This window comes from Oxyura jamaicensis, chromosome 1 (genome assembly GCF_011077185.1).
Source record: "Oxyura jamaicensis isolate SHBP4307 breed ruddy duck chromosome 1, BPBGC_Ojam_1.0, whole genome shotgun sequence".
NCBI lineage: Eukaryota > Metazoa > Chordata > Aves > Anseriformes > Anatidae > Oxyura > Oxyura jamaicensis.
Window position 1 is genome coordinate 91,967,817 of NC_048893.1, and position 21,590 is coordinate 91,989,406.

General features: G+C 41.2%; 1 protein-coding gene and 2 long non-coding RNA genes across 5 annotated transcripts in view; 1 reads left to right on the forward strand and 2 right to left on the reverse strand.

Annotated features, from left to right (window-relative positions):
- The window catches only part of LOC118160447 (OX-2 membrane glycoprotein-like), a 41,004-nt gene extending 26,567 nt beyond the window's left edge, over positions 1-14,437 (forward strand). For 2 of the 3 annotated variants that reach the window (XR_004747503.1, XR_004747504.1), the window contains 2 exons: positions 11,752-12,251; positions 13,572-14,437. Coding sequence is in view for 1 of the 3 variants with exons in the window: in XM_035315172.1 (XP_035171063.1) it covers positions 7,490-7,515 (26 nt within the window). In the remaining 2 variants the exon portion in view is untranslated. Of the gene's footprint in view, positions 1-7,489; positions 7,578-11,751; positions 12,252-13,571 lie in introns of those variants that run through there. The other variant, XM_035315172.1, reaches the window with a different exon arrangement.
- Positions 1,941-17,408, reverse strand: LOC118160451. Its single transcript, XR_004747506.1, has 3 exons — positions 17,175-17,408; positions 10,383-10,480; positions 1,941-2,050 (listed from the first exon to the last, which is right to left on the reverse strand). It is a non-coding gene; the product is annotated as an uncharacterized LOC118160451 (long non-coding RNA).
- A 1,162-nt stretch (positions 17,409-18,570) lies between these two features.
- Positions 18,571-21,060, reverse strand: LOC118160450. The gene is made up of 3 exons (XR_004747505.1): positions 20,928-21,060; positions 19,979-20,025; positions 18,571-18,886 (listed from the first exon to the last, which is right to left on the reverse strand). It is a non-coding gene; the product is annotated as an uncharacterized LOC118160450 (long non-coding RNA).
- Between the last annotated feature and the right edge of the window lie 530 nt (positions 21,061-21,590).

Below are 21,590 nucleotides of genomic sequence, written 5' to 3' on the forward strand. Positions count from 1 at the left end.
GTGAGACCCATCAGACCACAGCTTGCCTTGCTCCCTGTGAGCAATGCTGTTGATATAATGACCAGGCTTAGAAAGGAAGGGTTAGGGATGAACTGTTTTATTCTTGTACCAAAACTGTTTCTAAACTGTCTGGTTGACTCCCATCCGTTGTTTTCCCTAAGTGGTTCTGGTGGCTACCACTTAATTCCTACAAGCAGGACATTGTGGAAGGGAGGGTGAGAGGTGGTATATGTGGGGGCAAGTTGGTCACTGAATTGTTTTTTTTTTATATTGTAACCTTCACTGCCTGAGTGTCTGAAAATTGCCAGGGAGGAACAAAATGTGCAGCTGTGAGTTTTAGCTCATGACAAAAAGTTAGGAGAGAAGAGGAAGGAGAGCCACAGCTGTTGGTCGTAGATGGGAATATGTAGTGACTTTAATGGTGCAGCTTCAAAGATTGTCAAAGGTTTTCTTTGTCTTCCCCTGCATATCTTGTACCTCCTCTGTTCTTGTGTCATAACTTTTCTTACTACCCACAGGCTCATTCTTTTTAATTTTGTGTGTGTGTCTTTTTCTTTTCCATCTCATATTTTGTTTGCCATTTTGGCTGTGAACTTGCCATCACCCCTGTACCCTGCCATACTCAAAGATTAGACATGGTGCTGTTGAAAAACCAGCACATTCTGGCTCCCAGTTAAACACATTTTGGCAGTATTTTGCCAGTACTGCTGGGAGGCTCAGGGATCTTTATGGGCAGATTTCATAGAGCTGTGATTGTGAATGGAAAGGTATGTTTTGAAGTGCTTTGAAAGGTGTAGAGATGTGGGTCAGAGGAAGGCCTCATGCTGTCTGTTTTCGTCAGTGGACAAACGCTGTGAGGGTGTGGGATTAGTCCAATAAACGTCATCAATTTTGTTAAGTTATCAGCTCACCCAGATGAGGGCTGGGAGGGAGGCAGGGGAGAGGGAGGGCAGGGGATTGGGTCAAAAATAGTTTTACAATTAAAAGGTTCAAAAGTCTGAGAGTCCCATTTTTCTAGAACCTGCTACTGTAAACTTGATGAAAAGATAATTATAAAGGAAACTACTGCAGTCTGTACATCCTGATATTTCACAGGCGAGTTTTATCTGAGTGACTCAGTCCCATGACAGAAAAAAACATGCCACCATTTATTCTTTCCACTGTCAATATCTTAAAGTATTCCACCTTCAGATCTAAGAAGCTATGATTAATTTGATAAGCTGTAACTTTCCATGTTATTTTTTCCAGTGTTTTTGTGTGTGTCTGATACACATGTATGTTTTGTAATTTTATTTTTGAACTGAGAGTAATTCAAAGGCTGTGAAGATAAGGAAATGTTTTGTGCCAGTACTCACTGAGGTTAATTCTGGAAAATAAGTAATTGTAGAAAAACAAATGATTATTGGAAAGACTGAAATGTTTTCAGAGATCGAGTATTGTGTGATGTTCTTATTTTGAATACAAAAGTGCAGCTATGCCAAAGTCCTGGAGCAACAGGGATGCAGTGCGTGCACTGCAACTTCTGCCACTGTAAATGCACCCTGGGATGCTGGGGAGCCCTGATGATCATTACTCCCTTACCTGTCCTCACACAAAGCTCCTGCACAGAGGCAGGCTGACATATTAGACTTTCCAGAAGTCTTTTGACATCATTACGGCCCATGAGAAGTGAGAGAGACGAAAAAGGGAGGGTTGGGTATGTGGTGGCAACCTTCTGCTGGCAAAGAAGGCTAAGTGGTCGTCCACCTCAGTGGATGCCATCCTGGCATGTTTTTGATGACAGCTAGCACAGAACAAAGCATGATGTTCTTCTTTATGTGTTGGTATAGAATATGGGGTAATAATAATAGTTAATAATAGTAAAATTGGCAATAATATTAACTGTTAACATAAAACTAATATGGGGTGTTATTATTAACTATTTAAATGAAACGCTATTACTGGCTTCTTCAAGGTCACATTGTGAGCTTTGAGTCCTTCCTTGCAAGTCTGTAGGAAGTCCTTATTTCACAATAGTTGATGATATAGTCAATTCCCGGGTTTTATGCTCCTACGAACCAAATCACATTTTTAAATAATTATTATTATTTTGACAGGAAGTTATTCAACATCCATATTCTCAAAGGAGCTCAGCATCTAATTTGGGCAGTGGCATTCAGTTCTTCTCCAGTAAAAATAACAGCCTATCAAACTGATATTCCAGGAAAGTCTGTCAAGAGGATGTATTACAGGAAACCCCAGAGAGACCCTGCATTTAATTAGATCCTAAGGAGATTTTACAGATACATGAATCCTAGTCTTTTGCCAAAGTTAGAGACAGGTACAACCCCTGTAGCTATAGGTGGTAGCTCTTTTACTGTTACTGTGCATTGTCATCAGATACTTATTTAGGCAAGAAGTAGCCTGACTTCTTTTTACTGAGCTGGCAAACCAGCAGCTTCCAGGAGTAGAGACCACTGAACAGTGGGACTGGCCCACGTTTGGAGTACCTGGTACCCTCCACAGGGTCTGCCTGAGAGCAGGTAAAGCAGACTATTTGTTGGAGGGAGATCTGCCTGTGGGAAAGCAAACCCCAGTATCTTTGGCCTGGCAAGAGAGTCCTCAGTTTAGCTCCATATTTGCTGTATTCCCTTTCTAATCAGCCACAAAACAGAGAAAGAAGCACAGACTGTTTCTTCTCTTGCTGAAAGATGCTGTCTTACTCTGTAATCCAAGCTGCCGAGGCATCTCTAGCTCCTGTGCAAGTGAGAACATGTACATCACACACATGATCTTAGTTCAGGGAATAAAGGCCTACAGTGAGGATGTGAGGATTCATTCTTTAGCCTTTCTGATGGTTCATATTGTGTAGAGCTTGTGGTTGTAAGGTATTAAACTGCCTTTTTTTCCCTTTCATTTCAATGGTATTTCTGTTGCTTTCGTGTTTTTTTTTTTTTTTTTTTTTAAAGGTGGGGCTAGATTAAAATTTTTATCTGTAAAGCAAACAGTAATTACTGGCATCAAACAGTCACACATTTTCCATGTTGTGGTCTTCAGTTACCTGGATCTATTGTCCAGCTCATACAAAGAGGGGTGGCAGGCCTTGATTGATACTATATTGTAGTATTGCTGAATAGGTGTGCAGTATGTTTTAGGCTGGGCTTCAGAGGTGCTGAGCTGGCCTATCAGACTGGATTCTTGAGTTTGTCTGAGATAAATGGTTTTGGATGACTTTTGCTATAACCCGTTAGAGGAACATAATATAATAAACATCCTGGATCTGCTTGCAGCAAACATTGTAGTAGAAAGTCTTCCATCCAGAGGCTGAAGTTCAAACTTAAGAAGCTCAAACAGGCTGAGTGTCAATTCTTGGTTATGTCTTCAGTCCAGTTTTTAGTTATGCAAAAATACTTGGTGTTCAAGTGTTATGGTGTTAAAATACTATTCATGGGATGCTGAGATAAAACTGTTAATATGCTCATCCTTAAAGGACCACAAAGGATGTCTTTTCTGGGGGGGAAGGGAATGCATACTTGGGCTGCCCTGCACAGAACACCATGTTGACAGGATAAGAGGCAATCAGTCCCACAGAGGTCATGTCCGTGGTAACAATGACCAACTGCGTGTGAGAACTGAGCTTCAATTCTCATTGAAATAGAAAAGCTTCATTAAAACCAAATTAAACCAACACATCAGCATTTTCTGCTGTCCTGCAAGGCTCTATGAACTTTTATTTGATTAATTATTAGAGTCCAGGAAAAACTGTTCATTTCAATTTACTTTGACATATTAAATGAAAGGGGGTCTTCCTGAAAGCTGTGCTCAAAATGTCTAGACCTAGGTGTTGGGTACCGAGTAACTGCATTTGCTTTTGGCTGCTACTTGTTGAGCTTCCTGGGATTTGCTTAGACCAGAATTTGTCAGGTGGCACCACAAAATACTGAGTGAGACCGAAAATACATTTTGGGGAGCTGAAAGGAAGGCATGCTGCCCTCAGAGTGCTGATGGGAAGTTTTTCTCAGTGGGAAGTATGACAGAGGGTGTTTGTCCTGTGAAGACGGTGTCTGTCCTGAATAGATTAGAGAGGACTGTGGTTACCTCCTTGGCAACTAACAGGAATGGGCACTAAGGACCACCCTGGTGGAAGGGCAGTGAGCAGTGCATGGGCAAAGGGTGTGCGAATTCCCACTGTGCGCTGAGGGTTTGAAGTTAATTGCATGGAGGAAGGAAAGGGCTGAGAGATCACCAGTGAGAGCGCTATTTGCCCTTGAAATTAAAAAGCGGAAAGGAGATCCCAAAAGAAGGAGGCTGGCCAGATAACAGGATGAATAATAGGAAAAACAGTGTTATTCCATTATGTGAATAGAAGTTAAGAAATGTTAGAACCAGACAGTAACACATCATCCGTCTCTGGCTTCCTTAGGTGTGTGAGCGAAAGTCTTAGTCTACATTTTAACCCATGGTACTCTCTCTCGTTCAGTGACAAAAATAGATATCACTCATACTTTTTGGTGGTTTGAGATGCCATTTCAGTGATCTTCAGTGCTCCGAGTGCTTCAAAGGCCTGTGTCTCCCTATCCCCTGCTGCTGCTCCTTAGCACCCCCCTCACCTCTGGGCTACTCCAGAGCACGCAGCCTTTGGGACAATGCTGTGAAATACTTTTTGTGTTTGTTTAGAAATAAATGCAGTTTTCATACACCTAGAGGATTTCCAAACTCTTCCCCCACCCTGAGAGGCTGAGTTGGCTTTGTCAGACTGTTATCAGACCAAGCCCTGGTGACATCTCTCTGTGGCCCAGCCGTGGAGATATCTGTGGCATTCGGGAATTGTCCCATGTGGTTGGCAGTGCCATCTGCCTTTCTGCACCCCCTCCTCTGCCCATGGCTGTTGACAGAGTCCAAGCCTGTCATTTCAAAGTAGTAAAGCAATTTCTTTGAGGTGACACGTTGCATCTGAAAGAATTGTAGGGCACTGCTCTGTGTGCGCAATGCCCTGAATATAGCCCCTTATTAGCCATATGGGAGTAAATACACATCTGTGGCAAATTCAGGGAAAACAAAGATGGGCTGACAAGAGAAAAATACTGTTTTTGAGAGGAGGTACATTAAAGCCTCTATTTTTGCACATGAATGTCTGTGTAGTGTCTGCTTGTTATCCCAAAGACCTTTACGAGTTCTGGACAGTCCCAGGGAAAAAAAAAAAAAAAATGTTTATTTCTCCTTATCCTACCTTTTCCTCTCTGAGAAGGGCCACTGTGCAGTGACCACTCCTAGGAGGAAAACCAGGACTTCATTACTCAGATCTGTTTGTCTTGGAAGACCTACAGAGAGCGTAGTGCTCCTATGACCCATGATATGGGTCTGACTCCCTGCCCACTCTACATTGTTAATTTAGGCAGCTGTAGTTGTTGCTGTAGGTTTTGTGGCTCCTGAGTAAGCTTGGAGGAAATATAAAGTTGCACCAGAGGTGTGTGCTGGATCAGATAATCTAATGAGAGGTCTTGAGTCTTCCTGTGAGCCCTGCCTACTGTTGGCCACCTTGGCTGGAGGAGGCTGCACAGAGCCCTGCTGCCTTGGCCTGGTGGGCAGCAGGCCTCAGCCAGTGGAGTCCCAGTCTTGTATGTGTAGATGGGGGTTGAGTATGTTTGTTGTAGCTCATTGCAAAACTCACCTCTAAATATTTTTTTTTCACTGGCCACAGTCATTTTCCTTTGGGAATGCAGAGGTCTCAGTTGCCCTCACCAGTGGTTGAAACTCTGTAGGAAAGAAAAATGGTTAAGGGGCACGGTGTCCTCTCTGCATGTGCAGTTTGCTCTAAGGCATCAAATGGTTCCAACAACATGGAAGTGTTGTTGTAGTAGCAGTGTGCAAGCAGTGGTGGGATTACCAGTAGGAATTTGTGTCCTATGTCAAAAATAGGAGCTTTGTCAAAACATTGCCTGCCATAATTTGTGTCCTGCTTCAAAAATAGGAGCTTTGTCAAAACACTGCCTGTCATAACAAATAATTTTTCAACAGTTTAACTGCATCGAAGTTACAGACTAATCTGCTAGAGAGTATGTGTAGCATTTCAGAATGACAAAACAGAGAAAGAAAGATCAGAACATCTAATCCTGTGCAACTGTTAATAAAAGATATATAAACTGGTAATACAGCCCTCATTCTGGAAGACTAGCCAGCTATCTAAAGGGCAAATTACAGTTCGCTGGGGCCCTGTCATAGGGTATGTTTATTTTTCTATTCTTTGGGATATAAGTGATAGTTAAATGCAAGAAGTGTGTTTTCTGATTATAGAAAGATGTACTTTCTGTGCCTTGCTGGGACAGTCCTTTGGGTAAGGCATTTTACAGGATCAGGCTAGTGATTGCAGGGAGGTATCTCTCACTTTGCAGTCCTGCTGCTGATCCCAAGGGCCTACTACAAACCATAGGCTCTGCTCCTTTTACATGTGATTGTGCTGATCTACTTGGTGGACCTTGAGTAAATCTTTTACTTTTTGCCTCCTTTTTTGCATCTTGCACCTCCATTTCTGTAATTTGTAAAAGGGGGCTAAGTGATTGGCCTACCGATCACCTGACTTCATGGACATCACTCTGATGGCTTTTCCAGGAACTCTGTTTATGGGTAAGGAAGATGGGGAGAAGTAACAGGTCAGGATTTAGTCCATGGTTTTCTTTTCCTCTCCACATTGATACTTGCTGTGTGTTTCTAATGGTTATCTTTCAGTGATTTTAATAGAGCTGCTCTAACAGTAAATCATGCCAGGGAATTTTCCCTACCTCCACATATTATATAGTAATTGTCCTTTTCCATGATGGGAAGGGGTTAACTGCAGTTGCTACTGCTAATATGGTATGTCTGCTCCACTAGGTCCAGCTACCCTGGAATGTTCTGTGTTTAGGCTAAAACAAAACTATAAAAATATTATTTTATCTTATTATTAATTTTCTTCCCATTCATCTTTGTGAATTCTTCTTCTATGAGTTCTTCTCAGGAATTGTTTATGCCAGAATATCCTGGGGAACAGCTGTAACCAAACTATTTTTCTGTGTGATAAAGCTGGGATCCAATCTCTCATCACCACTAACCTTTGTAGTTGTTATTACCCGGCATGAAAACTATTATGTCAGACACATCCTACTTTTCTCTGTTTACCTAAAAGCCTGTGATCTTGATGTAGATACTACAAGGATCAGAGAAACAGAAGCCTAAGGGCTGGACTGAAGCCTTTGTTTCATACAGATCTTTGACTTCTCTTTGCTGCCACCTTCATGTTCAGGGGGAAGAAGGTGACTCCGTTCTATGTGACGGAGGGATGTGCTCCAGCTCTCATACTGGCACCTTCCTCGTGTTGTCCGTCACACTCACTGCTGCCTCTGAACTCTTTGGAATAATGCTATAGAGTGGTTTCTTTCACTACTTTGTTTCTGACAGGCTGAGACAAGTACTTTTTGCAGCAGCTCATGGTACCTTTGCTTCTTGCTCAGTTTTTTATCTATTGTTGTAACAGGACATCCACAAATTAACGTTAATTGAGGATCTTCAGTTCTGGATCTAGACTCAAATGCATCAAACTCAGACCCAACATATAGATCGGGTGAGCAGATATGCTTCTTAAACCTACCTGAGTTTATCCAGGTGGAGCGCTTCACTACAGAGAAAGGAGGCTTGTGGATGATGGAAAATAAGCATAGAACAGCAGGACGAAGGAGGTTGTGTTCTCCTTGGTGAAGCGTGTAGCCAAGTCACTGGGTCCCACTGTGGGTGGGAAGGCTTTCTTCACTGCTTGGGGGTGAATCAGACTTCTTATGGTGTGATTCAATGCCCACTTAACAGTAACATGCATGAATTGTTATATGATTCATTTTCCTTCCATGAGTCTTAAGGGGGCCTGTTGATAGTTAACACAGATGCTATATTCTACTTCAGGTGTCTACAGCAGGTGGGATGAATCACATACCAGAGTCTGGGTCCAGTGGGAAGATGACAAGGTCTGTTTGGATATGTTTGATTGTGTCCTGTGTGGTAGATAAGGTTTTATTTTGTTTTAGTTAGTTACTTTCTTAAAGAAAAAGAAACTGAGGAAAAATGAACATGTTTTGAAACCTTGTATTTGTCAGATACGAAGCTAGAAGGGAACAGAAAATGCCCTGGACAGAAGTGTAGTCAGTATTCCTGGCACATTCTTGTAATAAAATCCATGGAAAGTCCATTATTTTAGCAGTTAATTTGGGACACCCAAGTAGAAGCAAGACCTGCAGTTAAGGCAGCCTGTTAATAGGGTAGGGACTGCGAGCTCTAGCATTCAGAGAGTCACCAAAATGAAAGGTGTGCAACTCCTTGTCTTGGCTTCATATAGCCAGGTACAAGAAGGGTTCAGGGCAGAGATGCGAGAACTTTCATCTTTGCAGGGGGCTCCTCTGGGTCAAGAGAGATAGGAGATGGTGCAGGTATTAATAAGAGCTTCGCTCTGTTTCTGTTTGGAATATAAATTTTTAGATGTCAAGGACTCTCACTAACACCAGAGTATTTAAAAAGCATAGACTTTGAGAAAAGTCTTGAAAGTGAATACATATCATAAAATGGATTTGTCATCACTCACTGCACTTGGTGCTCTTTGGTTGAGAAAATTAGTGTAAAATTCAGGCAAAATTCAAATAGTATTAAAAACTGTGTGGAATAAATATGCCTAACTCTTAAACTTTAACATTTTTGTGGGATTTTCTCTTTGGACATATAGCATTTCAGGAGAATAAGGCACAAAAGGGTGAGCAATTGAGGATATAATTTAAGGAACATAAGTTTTGTCTTGTTCTTAATCAATGAAAGCCACGTTAGTCTGGTGGCACACTGTCCTGTCTTCCAAAGAACTGCAAAAAACACCTGCTTTCCCCTAAAAAGATCAGACTGCTCACACACAGCCACCATGCCACACTTCAGTGCCATCTCAAAATAGGTGGCACATCTTCTTTGAGCACTGTGAAAATACAAAGCGAAACGAAAGAACCCCCAAAATATCTCTCTCCCCACCCCTCCCCCGCAAAAAATAAAATATATATTAAAAAAAAAAAAAAGAGGAAATAAATTTGAGGTTTTCTGGGGTGTAGCACAGCACCTGTTGAATTTAGGAGCACAGAGGAGAACTGCTGTGCAGCTTTGGCTGGCAGCAGGGGCACAGTGGCCTGGGGTATCTGGGGGTCCTGGTGGACACAGCTGTGCCCGTGCTCAATCCCTGCTGCTTTCTGCCATCTAGTGGTTAGCAGAAATTGTCTTCTGCCCAATAGCTAACAACATTTAAAAAAATAAATAAAAAGATCAGAAGAGAGGCAGGATGCAGTGTGGTCTGGGGGAAAGACAAGCGAGGCACGACGAGCATTCTGCCCTCTTAGCCAAGCAGACACAACACTCCTGCCTCCTCGGGCTTGACCTCTCTTCCAGAGCATGGCCGGGTAGCACAGGTTTTTCTTGCTGATTCCAGCCTCATCTAGACTAGTATTTCACCTTTGATAGTTGCTAAACAACTAAGCTTCCAATTTTTTATTTTTATTTCTTTTTTGGTGAGTCTTTACCCTCACTGTTTGGAAATAACTATTAGGTTAGGATGGTGAACTTTACCCAGGCAGTGACACTATGCCACTGAGTGCTGCCTACTCACCAGATACTTTATATACAGAAAGCAATCCTGACCAGCTCCAATCTTCAGGGGAGGTTGCAAGCCTTGTCAGATTATCAGGATTTTTAGTACTACACTGTAAGAACAGTTCCTAGAGGAAGTAGAGTGCTTTGACACATTCATCCAAAATTTCCATCCATATAGAAAATGAAAGACAATAGTGTGTTTTAAAAGTCTGGTACTTTCCACCTTACCCTTTGTGGTAATGAGATAAAGTAAAAACAGGAGATTGATGTGTCTCTATTATTTATATCCTCTTCCTCTCCCACCTGCCCTCTTCCCCAGGAAAATCACCACTTACCTACCAGCAGAGGTGTAGAAATGCAGGTGATTTCCCCTGCCTGCCTCAGGGGCAGTGGCCAGGGGGCTCCCTGGGTGGTAGGGCAGGTCCTGGCTGCCCCGGGCATCAGGTGCCTTCCTGGGAACAGAGCATCAGCTCCTGAGGGGGGTCAGCACCTAGGTTTTCAAGCCAGAAGTGGTTAGCACACCCTCCAGGAGGTGGAGAGGATGTGGATTACATAACTTGTTCCAGGGCCTCACTGCCCTCGGAGTAAAGAATTTCTTCCTAATGCCTAATCTAAATCTACCCTCTTTTAGATTAAAACTGTTATTCCTTTTCCTATCACTACTATATTTGCATGCAGACTCACCACTGAAAGAGCTCATTTATGTATTTGGCCTAATCAGTATGTGTTTATCTGATTTCCAAGGTAAAAAGTTATTATGTCACCTCTTCAGGGGAAGGAAGAAGATATGGTGCTGGCTCCTCTTTCCAGTCTCTGCAGTCGGTATTGACAGGCGTGTCCAGGCTCAGGATTGTCACAACTCCTGGCAAAATAAATGTGTATAATTTGAAATTTGATTTTTATATGTGTAAAGAACCCATACGTCCCTCAATATTATGACCTTATAACTGATTTTATAATGCTATGGTCAAAGCTTGCTAAACTGTCTGTTTTCTGGAGCAGGAGTGCTGTTTCCTAATCAATGAATTCACAATCTTTTATCTAGCACAGGACACAACTTTATTGTTGGTGTTATTATATGGTTGTTATTATTATTATTTTCTCAAATAAGGAATTATTTGAGAACTGTGTTGATAATGCAGAAAAATAGAATCTTACAAGGTAGTCACTCTGCTTTTTCAGGCATAGTGCCTCAAGAAAGATGTCAACCAATTCGAGACAGTAGAGAGAGCGCCAGCAAAACTGTTGGTGGGTCTGTTGAAAGATTTGAGGTCGTTCAGTCTAGTGTGAGGTGTGATGTCTTCAAATATACAAATGCACACCTGTAAAGAGGATAGGAGAAAACGTTCTCCATTTCCACTTGAAATAGAATAGAAAGTAATGCTTCTAGGTTCACGGAAGGATGTTTAGGCTAAATGATAGGAAAAGCTTCTATTTGTAGTCATTATAAAATGCTGGAATAGACATCGAGGCGCTGGAGATCGAGGCTCTTACAGCTGGTGAAGGGCCTGGACCACAAGTCCTATGAGGAGTGGCTGAGGGAACTGGGGTTGTTTAGTCTGTAGAAGAGGAGGCTCAGGGCAGACCTTATTGCTCTCTACAACGTCCTGAAAGGAAAGAGTGGGGAGCTGGGGGTCGGCCTCTTTTCGTAGATAACGGCTTGCAATGGCTTTCAGTATTGTGATCTTGCCTCGGGTCATGTTGTCCTTCCCAGCCATCTTTCTTTTCGCTTATACTCTGCAAAAGTCATTTCTTTTTATAGACAGGAAAGGCAGAGGGCTGAAAAGCACCCAGCGTGTACTTGTAAAATTCACTCCAGATGAAGTGCAGGCTGGACCCGTGGGGTGGCCAGAGGGCCCTATCCAGGTGAGATCTGTGATGTTATGTATAGCTCTGCGTGGCTTTGTCAAGAGTACACACACCATATTTAGTGTTAGAGACAAACATGGGAGCATATGACTCTCAAGAAAGCAGTTCTGTTTCATTATTGGAACTGAGCCAGAAATTGTCTTATTTCCAAGCAGTTAACACGTTTCCTCTATATGAAATGGGTGCATTTTTTTACAGCATGTTGAGAAATGTGTTCCAAAGGCTACTTCAGGGTTGACCTATGTTTCTTCTCTTTCTTACTAGGAAAAAAGTTCCCAGGGCCTTCTCTGCTAGTGAAAGATGCTGCAGTGCTAATTCTGATACCAGGTATCCTCTTGCCAACAGACCAACGCTTCAAAATTCTTCAGAGGAGGAAAAAATGAAGCCACCTGAAACAGTTAAAATTTCTCCCTGTGAATTTATCAGCTTGTACGGCTCAATAGAAATCTACACTTCAGCAAGGGCTGCACCACTGGAAGATTTTTGCAGAGAAATGTGATGTCCTCAGGATTTCAGGGTGAGTTTTTGCTCTGCTTTTGTTCACTTCCATTCTGAATTTGTTTCTTGGCACCCTATCCCTTAATGTGAGATCAGCCAGAGTACTTTCACAGTTTTGTCTTGTCTCCGTCTTGTCTTTTTTTTCTCTTTCATAGACTTAGAGCTCTGAAGCCCCTCCAAGAAAGAAGAAACACCACCCTGGAAGATGAGAGCCTTGCGTGGGCACCGAAAGCTGTTTCTAGTCAACCTTTGCTTCATTGAGAAGAGTAGGTGTCTAAAATCAAAGCACATGTTGCTTCCCATTGCATCCTTACATGTGAGACCACTTAAAGCCCGTTGCCAGACAGGCAGAGAAGAGGAAGCCGGTAGATCACTGGGTTTTTCAGCCCCTGAGCGAGATAACCAACCATTGTGTGCAACTGTGAGGTCCCCGGCTGGGGAGCTGATAGTGATACTATTACCACAAATTACGTAAGGTGAGTTTTTGCTTCTTACTCTCGTACTGTGTCAGAGGCTGCTGCTGTTATCTTTTAAATGCAAATTTCTTGAGAAAATAAGGGTCTACTGAAGTTACTGCTTCCAGAAAACCACAGCTGTCAATGACTAGGGCATGGACAAAAGGAGTAGTTATTTATTTTTTATTTTTATTTTTATATTAAATTTAAATGAGATCACATTTCCAAAAGATTCTGGGCCTCTCTGCAGAATTTGTGAAAATGCAGCAAAGTGAGGCTAAATCCCTAATATGAAGTTTAGGTAGTATACTTCTGGGTATTAACAGCTTGAAAAATGGGAAAAAAATACCAGAAGCCACCTCTGCTTCACCATCCTTCCCATAATCCAGAAATGGTAGAGAGCAGGTGAATTTCTCAGTGCACACAAAGTTGACAAACACATCCCTCTTACGGAGGCAGAAATTGTTTTAGAATAGGTTACATGAGAGAAGGCAAAGGTAATCCATTAAACCTTTGAGACTGCACCCAGAAATCTGAGTAGTGACTTTATGGATTATCTTGGGCCCTGTTTGAAGAATAGTTGTCTGTAAAACTTAAACATCTACTCACCATCTGGTGCCAGGTGAAGTAGCTCCATAGCTTCTGGTCATGCTGAATCCCTTTGTGTTAGGTAGAGATCTCGTTCTTTGTGAACAGAAAGTGAACGGTGCTGAGACCTGATGAGATGTGGTCACGGTTGCAGGTCTCAGTCACCAGATACATGTTGGTACATCTGGCTCTGTGTAGAAATGCTACATACGCAGTAGGTATGCCTTCCTACTGATACTGCCCCAGCTTGGGGGGAGCTGGAGGCGGGAGGGGGGTTGGTAAGTAGTCTACAGAAAATATAATTAGCCATAATTTCAGCTGGAAAGACATAGAAGGTTGTTTAAGAGGGCTGTATTAGCCAAGGCAGCTTGATTTTTAGGAAGTGTTGGGTGTCAGTGCACTCAACCACAATTTCTTGCTGGGATATATGGGAGAGTTTATTTGTTAGTTACTGTCAGTTTCTAACCACAGTATCATAAAGTTCCTTTTTGCAATGTATTTGTTGAATGTGCCTGCCTCTGACTACTTTTCCCCCTTCAAAAGGTGCAGAGTGAAAGCTGAGCATGTGATTCACTATCAGAGGGAAGGTTTTTGTCTCGGTGGTGGTGGTGGTGGCTGAGCTGCAGCAAATGGCACAGCACTGGTGTTGAGTGGAGTCCTAGAAAAACTACGCACAGATACATGTAAGTAATGCATATGAATTGGCTCATCTAGAAAATCTCACTTTAAAAGAGAGATTGTTTATCTGTGAATAAAGGTCACTTGATGAAAACCTAGATGCCACAGCACTAGCTTAAGGCAGCAAAGTGCTACTCTTGAGTTGATGCAAAATGATCACTCTCAGGTTCTCAGCTTGCTGACGCATATTCTATACTCCAAACTTGGACAGTTGACCAAGCAAGTTTCCTCTCAACACAAAGACTAAAATCAATGACACAAAACATGTATAACTACATGGGTTCATTATAACATGAAGTCCTCTGTCTCACAGGCCAAGATTCATAGCAGTTAAAAGATCAGTCTCTTAATGATGTTTCCAATATTGATTTTCCATTTCTTTATCTATGTTACAGTAACTATGGCAGCAGTATTCTATTTGTGGATCCCTGGAGATGTGTGTGTACATTGGGAAGGGAGAAAGTGGAATCGGACTTTGAAGCTGGGGTTCAGGCTAGGTAGTAAACTACAGTGGTTAGGAATGTAGAGGAATAGTAAGATCACTTGTGTGAAACTAAAAGGGTATGAGTGCAGTTGATTCACATGGATGACATACCTCTGGCCTGTGTGGATGGAAACCATCCAGCCTCTGGGCTTACTTGGTTCCTAGGCATTTCCTTTTCATTAGGTGAGCAGGAACTGCACATGAGCAGGCCTGCCTCTGGTGTAGTTTTTTTTGTTTGTTTTCTTTTTTTTTCTTTTTTTTTTTTTTGAAAAATACTAGTCACCACATAAAACTCACTCAAAAATGACGGTTCTTCACCTCACAAATTCTTGCCTGTACTGAGGGAGACGCAGTTGCTTATATCTCAAGCTCTGCAGAAAATTCTGCTGTCTGCTAAGTGCTGGTGGTTCTCCTTAGCGATCCTTTTCAGCACACCTCTTCAGATACGCTTTCCCAGCTCTGTTTTCCCCTGAGATCTGCTCCTGTCTCTCATCCCTGGACATTGTCTGTGGTTCCCATTTGCCTGGGCTGGTGTTTGTTGATCTGAAACAGGGTAAGGAAACAGATCTGTGGAGGCCACTGAATGGGGAACCCACTGTAGGGAGCAGGCTGGGGAACAGTCCAGGTGTGGAAATGGATGCTTGCATCTCCCCTCAGGCTGCTTGTGTACCCAGCCTGGTGGTGTGGCCTGGTGCCTGGGCTCACCCCTGTGCTTGTGTGCCCTGTTTCCTCCGAAGACATGGATTACAGGGAGACCTAGGGAATGTAGCAGTGGATTTTGGGAAGATCCCAGATACAAGATTATGCCTTTTACACAGAGATGTAAACTACATTTTTCAAGTAGTTTTAGCTGTAGCACTTCATTCTGCACACTCCTCACTACTTGTGCACCTTATTGTACAAAATGGGGGGCAGAATATTGTGGAGGTGTGGGGGAGAAATATTGCAAAACAGGTAATTGGAGAAGCAAGGCTTGGCAAGCTGTTGCTTGATCTAGCAGTATGGCAAAGTTTGTTGTTTGCCAGAAGCAGTCCCATCTGATAGATCTTTGGGGCAAATGGATAAACTTCACACTTTTATATATATATATATATAGAGAGAGAGAGAGAGAGAGAGTCTTTGAGGGAATAACTGGAGAAAGTGAAACTAGAAGGGTCAGTGTGTTTTACAGTCTAAGAACCCATTTGTTCCATCTAAGCTTGTAAGAGACGTGCTGTGTGGCCTTGCTCAGGTGGGAGTAACCAGGCAGTGCAGGAAAGGGTCACTGGATCATGAAGAGCAGTAACTTACAGTCCTTCAGCTCCACAGACTTTGCTATTTTCCTTCCATGCTTGTGTGTGGGTGTAACAGAGCAGCACAGCTTGGTGTTTTTTGGGCTTCCTGTGTGACTATACCTGCACCATGTATTTGGTGCAAAAATAGAAAAGGGAAGTCAAGAAGTAGAAAATTATGTGGTATAGGCTGGAGGCCCTTGGACTACATCTTGGGGAGGTTGCACAGGTGCTGTACATTCCCCACAGAATTCATCCCGTGCCTGTTTGCTTTCTTCAATGGGTTATAGTGATCATGTGGATGATTTAACACTGGTATTGGCTCCTTTCAGTCACACACCGAGCACATGCAACAAGTTGTGAGACTGCACCGCTTCCACCCATGTCCTTCCCTTCAGTAGGATGATGCTCCAGAAAATTAGAAGGCCATCCACTGAGCCTTAACACAACTGATGCTATGTGTGATGTCTCAAATGTAACCATCATGTTACTGAGAGGTGCACTAGATGATTAAGACGAACATGAAAATTCTTGACTGCAATGGTACGCAGTCCTTCTGTCTACTGACCAGTTTAATTGCATGGGTGGAAATAACAATTTTTTCGTTTATTTTAAAAGACTGAAAACTTAATAATGCTGTATTTGACCTGAATGAATTATTTGCACCTTAAATGGTAGATGGTTTCAGTCAGCACCTCTTGCTTCTCTCCTTCAGAAGACAGACTCTCGATGTATTTGCTTAAAAAAAAAAAAAAAAAAAAAGAACCTACCACAGACTCCTGTGCTTTGCTTTTCTATGCTAGCACATTTGATGGTAAGGTGGTGAGGTGCTTCCTGTTTATCTACAAAAATCTAATCTCCCAAATCAAACCTGGCTCTCTGGGGACCTCTTCTTAAGCCAAGCCTTTCTGTAAGGGTAAAACGTGTCACGTTCAGATTTCACTAGCATTGCAGCTGGGGGTTGTGCAGTACTTCTCATGCATGCCCTCAGTCTCGTAGCTCTTGGTCAACAGGGTGTCATCCTGGGGCTGCTCTGAGAAGAGCTGCTGATGCTTTCAGCTGGCTGGGGTGACAGAGGGAAAGCTGTGCGTGCCCAGATGAATGCAACTCAGAGCTGGCTGGGAAGTCACACAAATAACCTGCCTGTAACCCAGCACCCCCTCACCTCTCAGAGGTACTTTGGACTCCTCTCTATGTACTGTGGTATGGGCAGAGTATTTATATTGCAAAACATCCATGAGAATCATATAGTTTCACTTGTACTTGTTTCTGGAAGGATGGCCTTTTCCCCTTCTGCCTGCAAGGCCAGTGTCCAGGTCGTAGAAAGAAATTAGAGAAGTTTGATGCCTTTTGCTGAGACTTTCTCTTCACTGAATGGCTGTCCTTGTTTTTCAGTTTAAGGCCACTGAGGTAGAAGCTCAGAGAAACAGTATCTTTGTATTCTGAAATCTATACAAATATTTTTGCCTCTATGAGCTGAACAATAAATGCAATTAATTGTCTATTTCATACCTAACTTGCTTGACGTTTCCCGGTCCCTCACTTAAAATAAGTAGTCTCTAACCCTATAAGAACTGGCCCACTAAAACACAGCAAAATGAATTTTTCTGAGATAATTTTCCACTTTTTTTTTTTTTTTTAATTTTTAATGAGGATCATCAGTGACTTATTGGATTGATAAGTTCCAAAATAAAAGCAAAAATGTCAACATACTTTGTGGCCCAAACTAATTACCAGCGCAGAAATCCATTGATTTTTCTCCACACAGATACCATGATTGGGTTTGGAGGAGATGGAGAGAGGTGGAATACAAGTGAGCCATAAGCATAATAAATCATCTAAATTATCCATATATCAGGGTTAATGTGTATCTGATAACAGCTTTGGTGTTATTTGGAACTGTACCAAGGTCAAATACGAAGACAGAGGAGCCTGACTTTCTTCCACTAAGTTGAACACAAATCATCTGGTGTGTATGCGCACCCTGAAGACTGGTATATCCTTCCTTTTCAGCTGTTTTAACCAATTTCAGCTGTTTTAACCAATTTTTAACCAATTTGAAGACTGCCCATTTGCTTCTGTAAACCTCTTGGTGCAAACGTTGCTAAGAGTAATTTTTCAGCGCATTATTTTGCAGGAGCAGATATGTGGTATCCAAGCTCTAGCTGCACAGTGCTGCAAAAGAAGGGTGTGAGCATTCTTCTCAAACTTCAAACACTGCCTTGGTCTTTATATCATTTTTATCTTCTTTCCCACAAACCTGAGCATGTGTTGGGAGGCAAGCTTAGCGTGACGCAGTTGCACACAGATACTAGTGAACAAAAGTTTTTGATCTTGACTGTGGTCGGTCGCTGCTCATCATTTATTTCCATTGATTCATCATGGACAAAAGCAATATACGTTAACTTAACTAACCAATCATGGCACCAATAGCAAAAAAAGAGAATGCTGTATTTTGACATTTTGTCACACATTGTGTGACTTCTTTGTAAAAGGAGAACAACCTTTTCCTTCTCCTGTTCCCCATGAGAAACAAACAAATGAGTGTTAACAAGATTTTGGTTAATATGAGGTTTAGACATTCATGGTGTTCAGAGAATTTTTCAAGGAGACAAACTGGAATGAAAAACAGAATCCTTGGAAGGATTATCTTAGAAACTCAGAAAAAAAAAAAAGTCCCACACACATTCTTAGCATTTACCTGGGAGGAATTAATCTGTCTCAGTATTGTCTTCCTTATGGATTCATTTTACATGTTTATATCCTAGGAAAAACCTCACCTTCTCTTCTCCTTTGTCTATATTCAAACCACAACCAAATCAAGGTCAAACTAGAAGCAGAGTCCTGAACAAAGGAAGAACGAGAAAGCTGACTGTTTCTTTTGATTCCCCCCTTTAAGAGACAAATACACAATGGAAATACCCACCCATTCACATGACATGGACTGTGTTTTGAATTCCGGTATGTAGCAGGGAGCATCCACAGGTTCTTCTAAACAAAAAGGAAGTTTTCCTGGGAGATAAAGGAACAGCATCCCGGAGGGAAGCTAGGTCTGAGACAGCATGCAAAATAGTAGTCTGGAGAAGTCCTTGTCATATTTATTTATTTACATTAATGGAGGCATATTCTGTAAATTCATTTTCTACAGACAGTTCCCTTCTCTGGCATTTTTCTGCAGAAGCAGAATGATTTAGTGTAGCATATATGAGGACATCTGGGCTTTCAGGTGAAGCTGGGATGGAAGGATCATTAGGTGAATTAGGTGCTGTCCTCTTAGCATTCCAGTGAGGAACATCGTTGTCATAAATTGTGTTGGAATGCAAGAGCTGCTGTGGGCTAGCCATGGAGCAGTAAAGCAAAGAGCTTTCATCTGAAGCTTGAGTTGTCCCAGCAGTGTGGGATGGAACAGCTGCTGGACTTCTGACCTGCAAAAAGCAGAACAGGGTATAGCTCTGTGCATGTCTGGTTATTGCTAAATATTGCTAAATAGGGAGCATAGAAGATTTTATTCATTTTGCTGTATCCCTTTAAAACTGCTTTTGAACTCAGGTGCATTGGATTCATGTGATCATTGGATTCTCTGTTGATCTTTAAAATAAGTTAGAAACCACACATTTATCTCTAGCCTTTCTCCACTTCCCTTCCCAAATTCAGTCATGTCTTTCCTTGCATGATTTCAACTTAAGGAAGAACTGATTTATCCTCGTGAGAGCACTCTTTCAGGCTTTTCCTTCCAGTCCTATAAAATCTTTTTTACTTTCACCTCCAAACCCCAAACTATCTTGTCCCAATTACACCCATTCTCCCATTTCCTGATCTCTTGCCTCTTATCCTCTTTGTCTTGTTTTTCTCCAAATAAATATTTCTCCTTCTCCCAAAATCTGAAAATTCCACCATAAATTCATCTTTCTCTAAAGAAATCCTCTTTGACATCCATTTTTCTAACCACCTAGAATATACTGCTTTTAATTTTCTTTCTTCCACCTCTCCCTTTGGGAGCTCTGCAATCTGTTTGGTGGCCTTCGATCCCTGCCAATACTTCCCATGTGACTGATAGTTGTCAGCTCCTGTGGCATCTTTCATGTTCTGCCTTCTGCCCATTTAATTTCTCTAGAACTGATTACAAGAGCTGAGTGCGTTCATGTTAGCCACACAGGAAAGTCTTTTCACTCATTTTCCTTACTCTGTGCGTCATTTGTCTTATGCAGACAGTCAAAACCAGGTCAACACAGGTACATCAACAGATGTGCCTAAATTCTTACTGGAATGGTCCTACAAATTAATACATTTTGATAGGAATTTGGATGCCTAAAGTACTTCCGTGGCTACAACTCTCAGCTCCTTCCTTCAGCTCAACCAAGGTATATCTCACACCAGGGACGTCATTCTGTCCAGGCACCAAGAGGGTCACTAAATCTGTCCCTGATTCTACTCCACATTTTATAGTACACGAAGATTTGTTCTCAGTATATGGTTATGCAGTTTCAGGTTTCAGTAATGGCAAAATTTAAACATACCAGGCTCTCTAGTCTCTGTGGCGTTAATGGAGTTCTCTTTTGCTTTGCTAAGAAGAAGGGAAAAAAAAAGGTTGTTTCAGTAAATAAGCATTGAGGTAATGCCTTTCTGCTCATGGAAAGAGTATTAACTAGTAAAGCAGTCCTTCCCTTATTGAGTGCATCTCAAAGAATAAAAAAATATTTCCAAACGGGATTTAGGAATTGCCGTTCTGATTAAAAACAACTCAACATAAAACAATATGTTTATAGAAAGCATTTCTGTGCTCCTCAGAGCTTCTCTGAGGAGGAATAGAGAAATTTCCAGTGTACTTCTGGCTAGTTTTCTCTCTGTTCAGTGAAAAGACATGGAAAAATCCCCAAGCCACCTTATAAGAAAACATGCTAAATTTGTTGGAAGAGGAAATAATTTCATTTTCCTAAAATAAAATAATCCATCAGATTATAATAGGCAAATAATCACTTCAGTTGAATTAAGATATGGGGAACTCCAAAATCCACTCTTGATTTAGAGCATGGCAGCTGTGTAAGAGTTCCCATAAAACAGGACAGATTAATACTGTAACAAGTTGATACTTCAGAAAGAAAAGTAGAAATACAGAAAAGTAACTAAATAGAATTTGATTGCATTTATATGGCTAACAGTCCTATTTATTTCTAACTTGATGTTCAAAAAACAGTAAAAAGAATTCCAATTATTATAAAGTCTGAGTATTTGATTTGTTCTTACTTTACTTCCATTCCTGTCTCTCTGGACGGGAACAATACTTGGGACAAATTAATTTTTAAAAAATTCAGTACCCTAACTGGTGCACTTGACAAGGACATCTCAGAAATTAACTGGGGTAATTACTAGGGGATTTCATTAGAGATTTGAAATGAAACTTTAAACTGTGAAAAGGAGTGTAATGAAATACACATTAAGAAAAGATTATATGGTAAAATTCCTCACCATGGTACCTTCTGAGACATGAAAACATGCATATGAAGATGAATGGACAACATAGACCCACGGATACTGAAGAATAAATAATGTGCATTATCTTGTTTTTTCTGGGTTCTTGGGACTCTTCTGATATACTAGTCGTATCTAAAATCGCATTAACATGTATTAGCATAAAATAATATAATAGTATTATAAATAATATAATAATATAAATATAATAATAAATAATATAAATATAATAATACAATTATAATAAATATAATATGATAATAAAGATATAATAATATAAATATAATAATATAATAATATAAATATAATATAATAATATTTAACTTTTTTTTTTAGCATTACTTCTCTCTCATTTAACTGACTTCTTAATATAACTAAAGCATTCTGTAGCTTGGTAGAGCAATCAGTTCACAAGATAACCATCTTCATTGCTATATTACCAAGTATGAAGGTACTGGAAGGAAAAGTGCATGGAAAGTGTCATTGAAGATTGATGCATGGCACAAGGCTAGCAGAAAGAAAGGATCAGAATTAAAGCACTGCACTAAACTTCCAATATATTTTAACATTATGGTCTTTCTCCTTCTTTATCTGTAGTCTTTGCACTGTAAACAACAGCAAGAACAAAAATAAGAAGCTTTTTGACAGGTTTGTATCAGC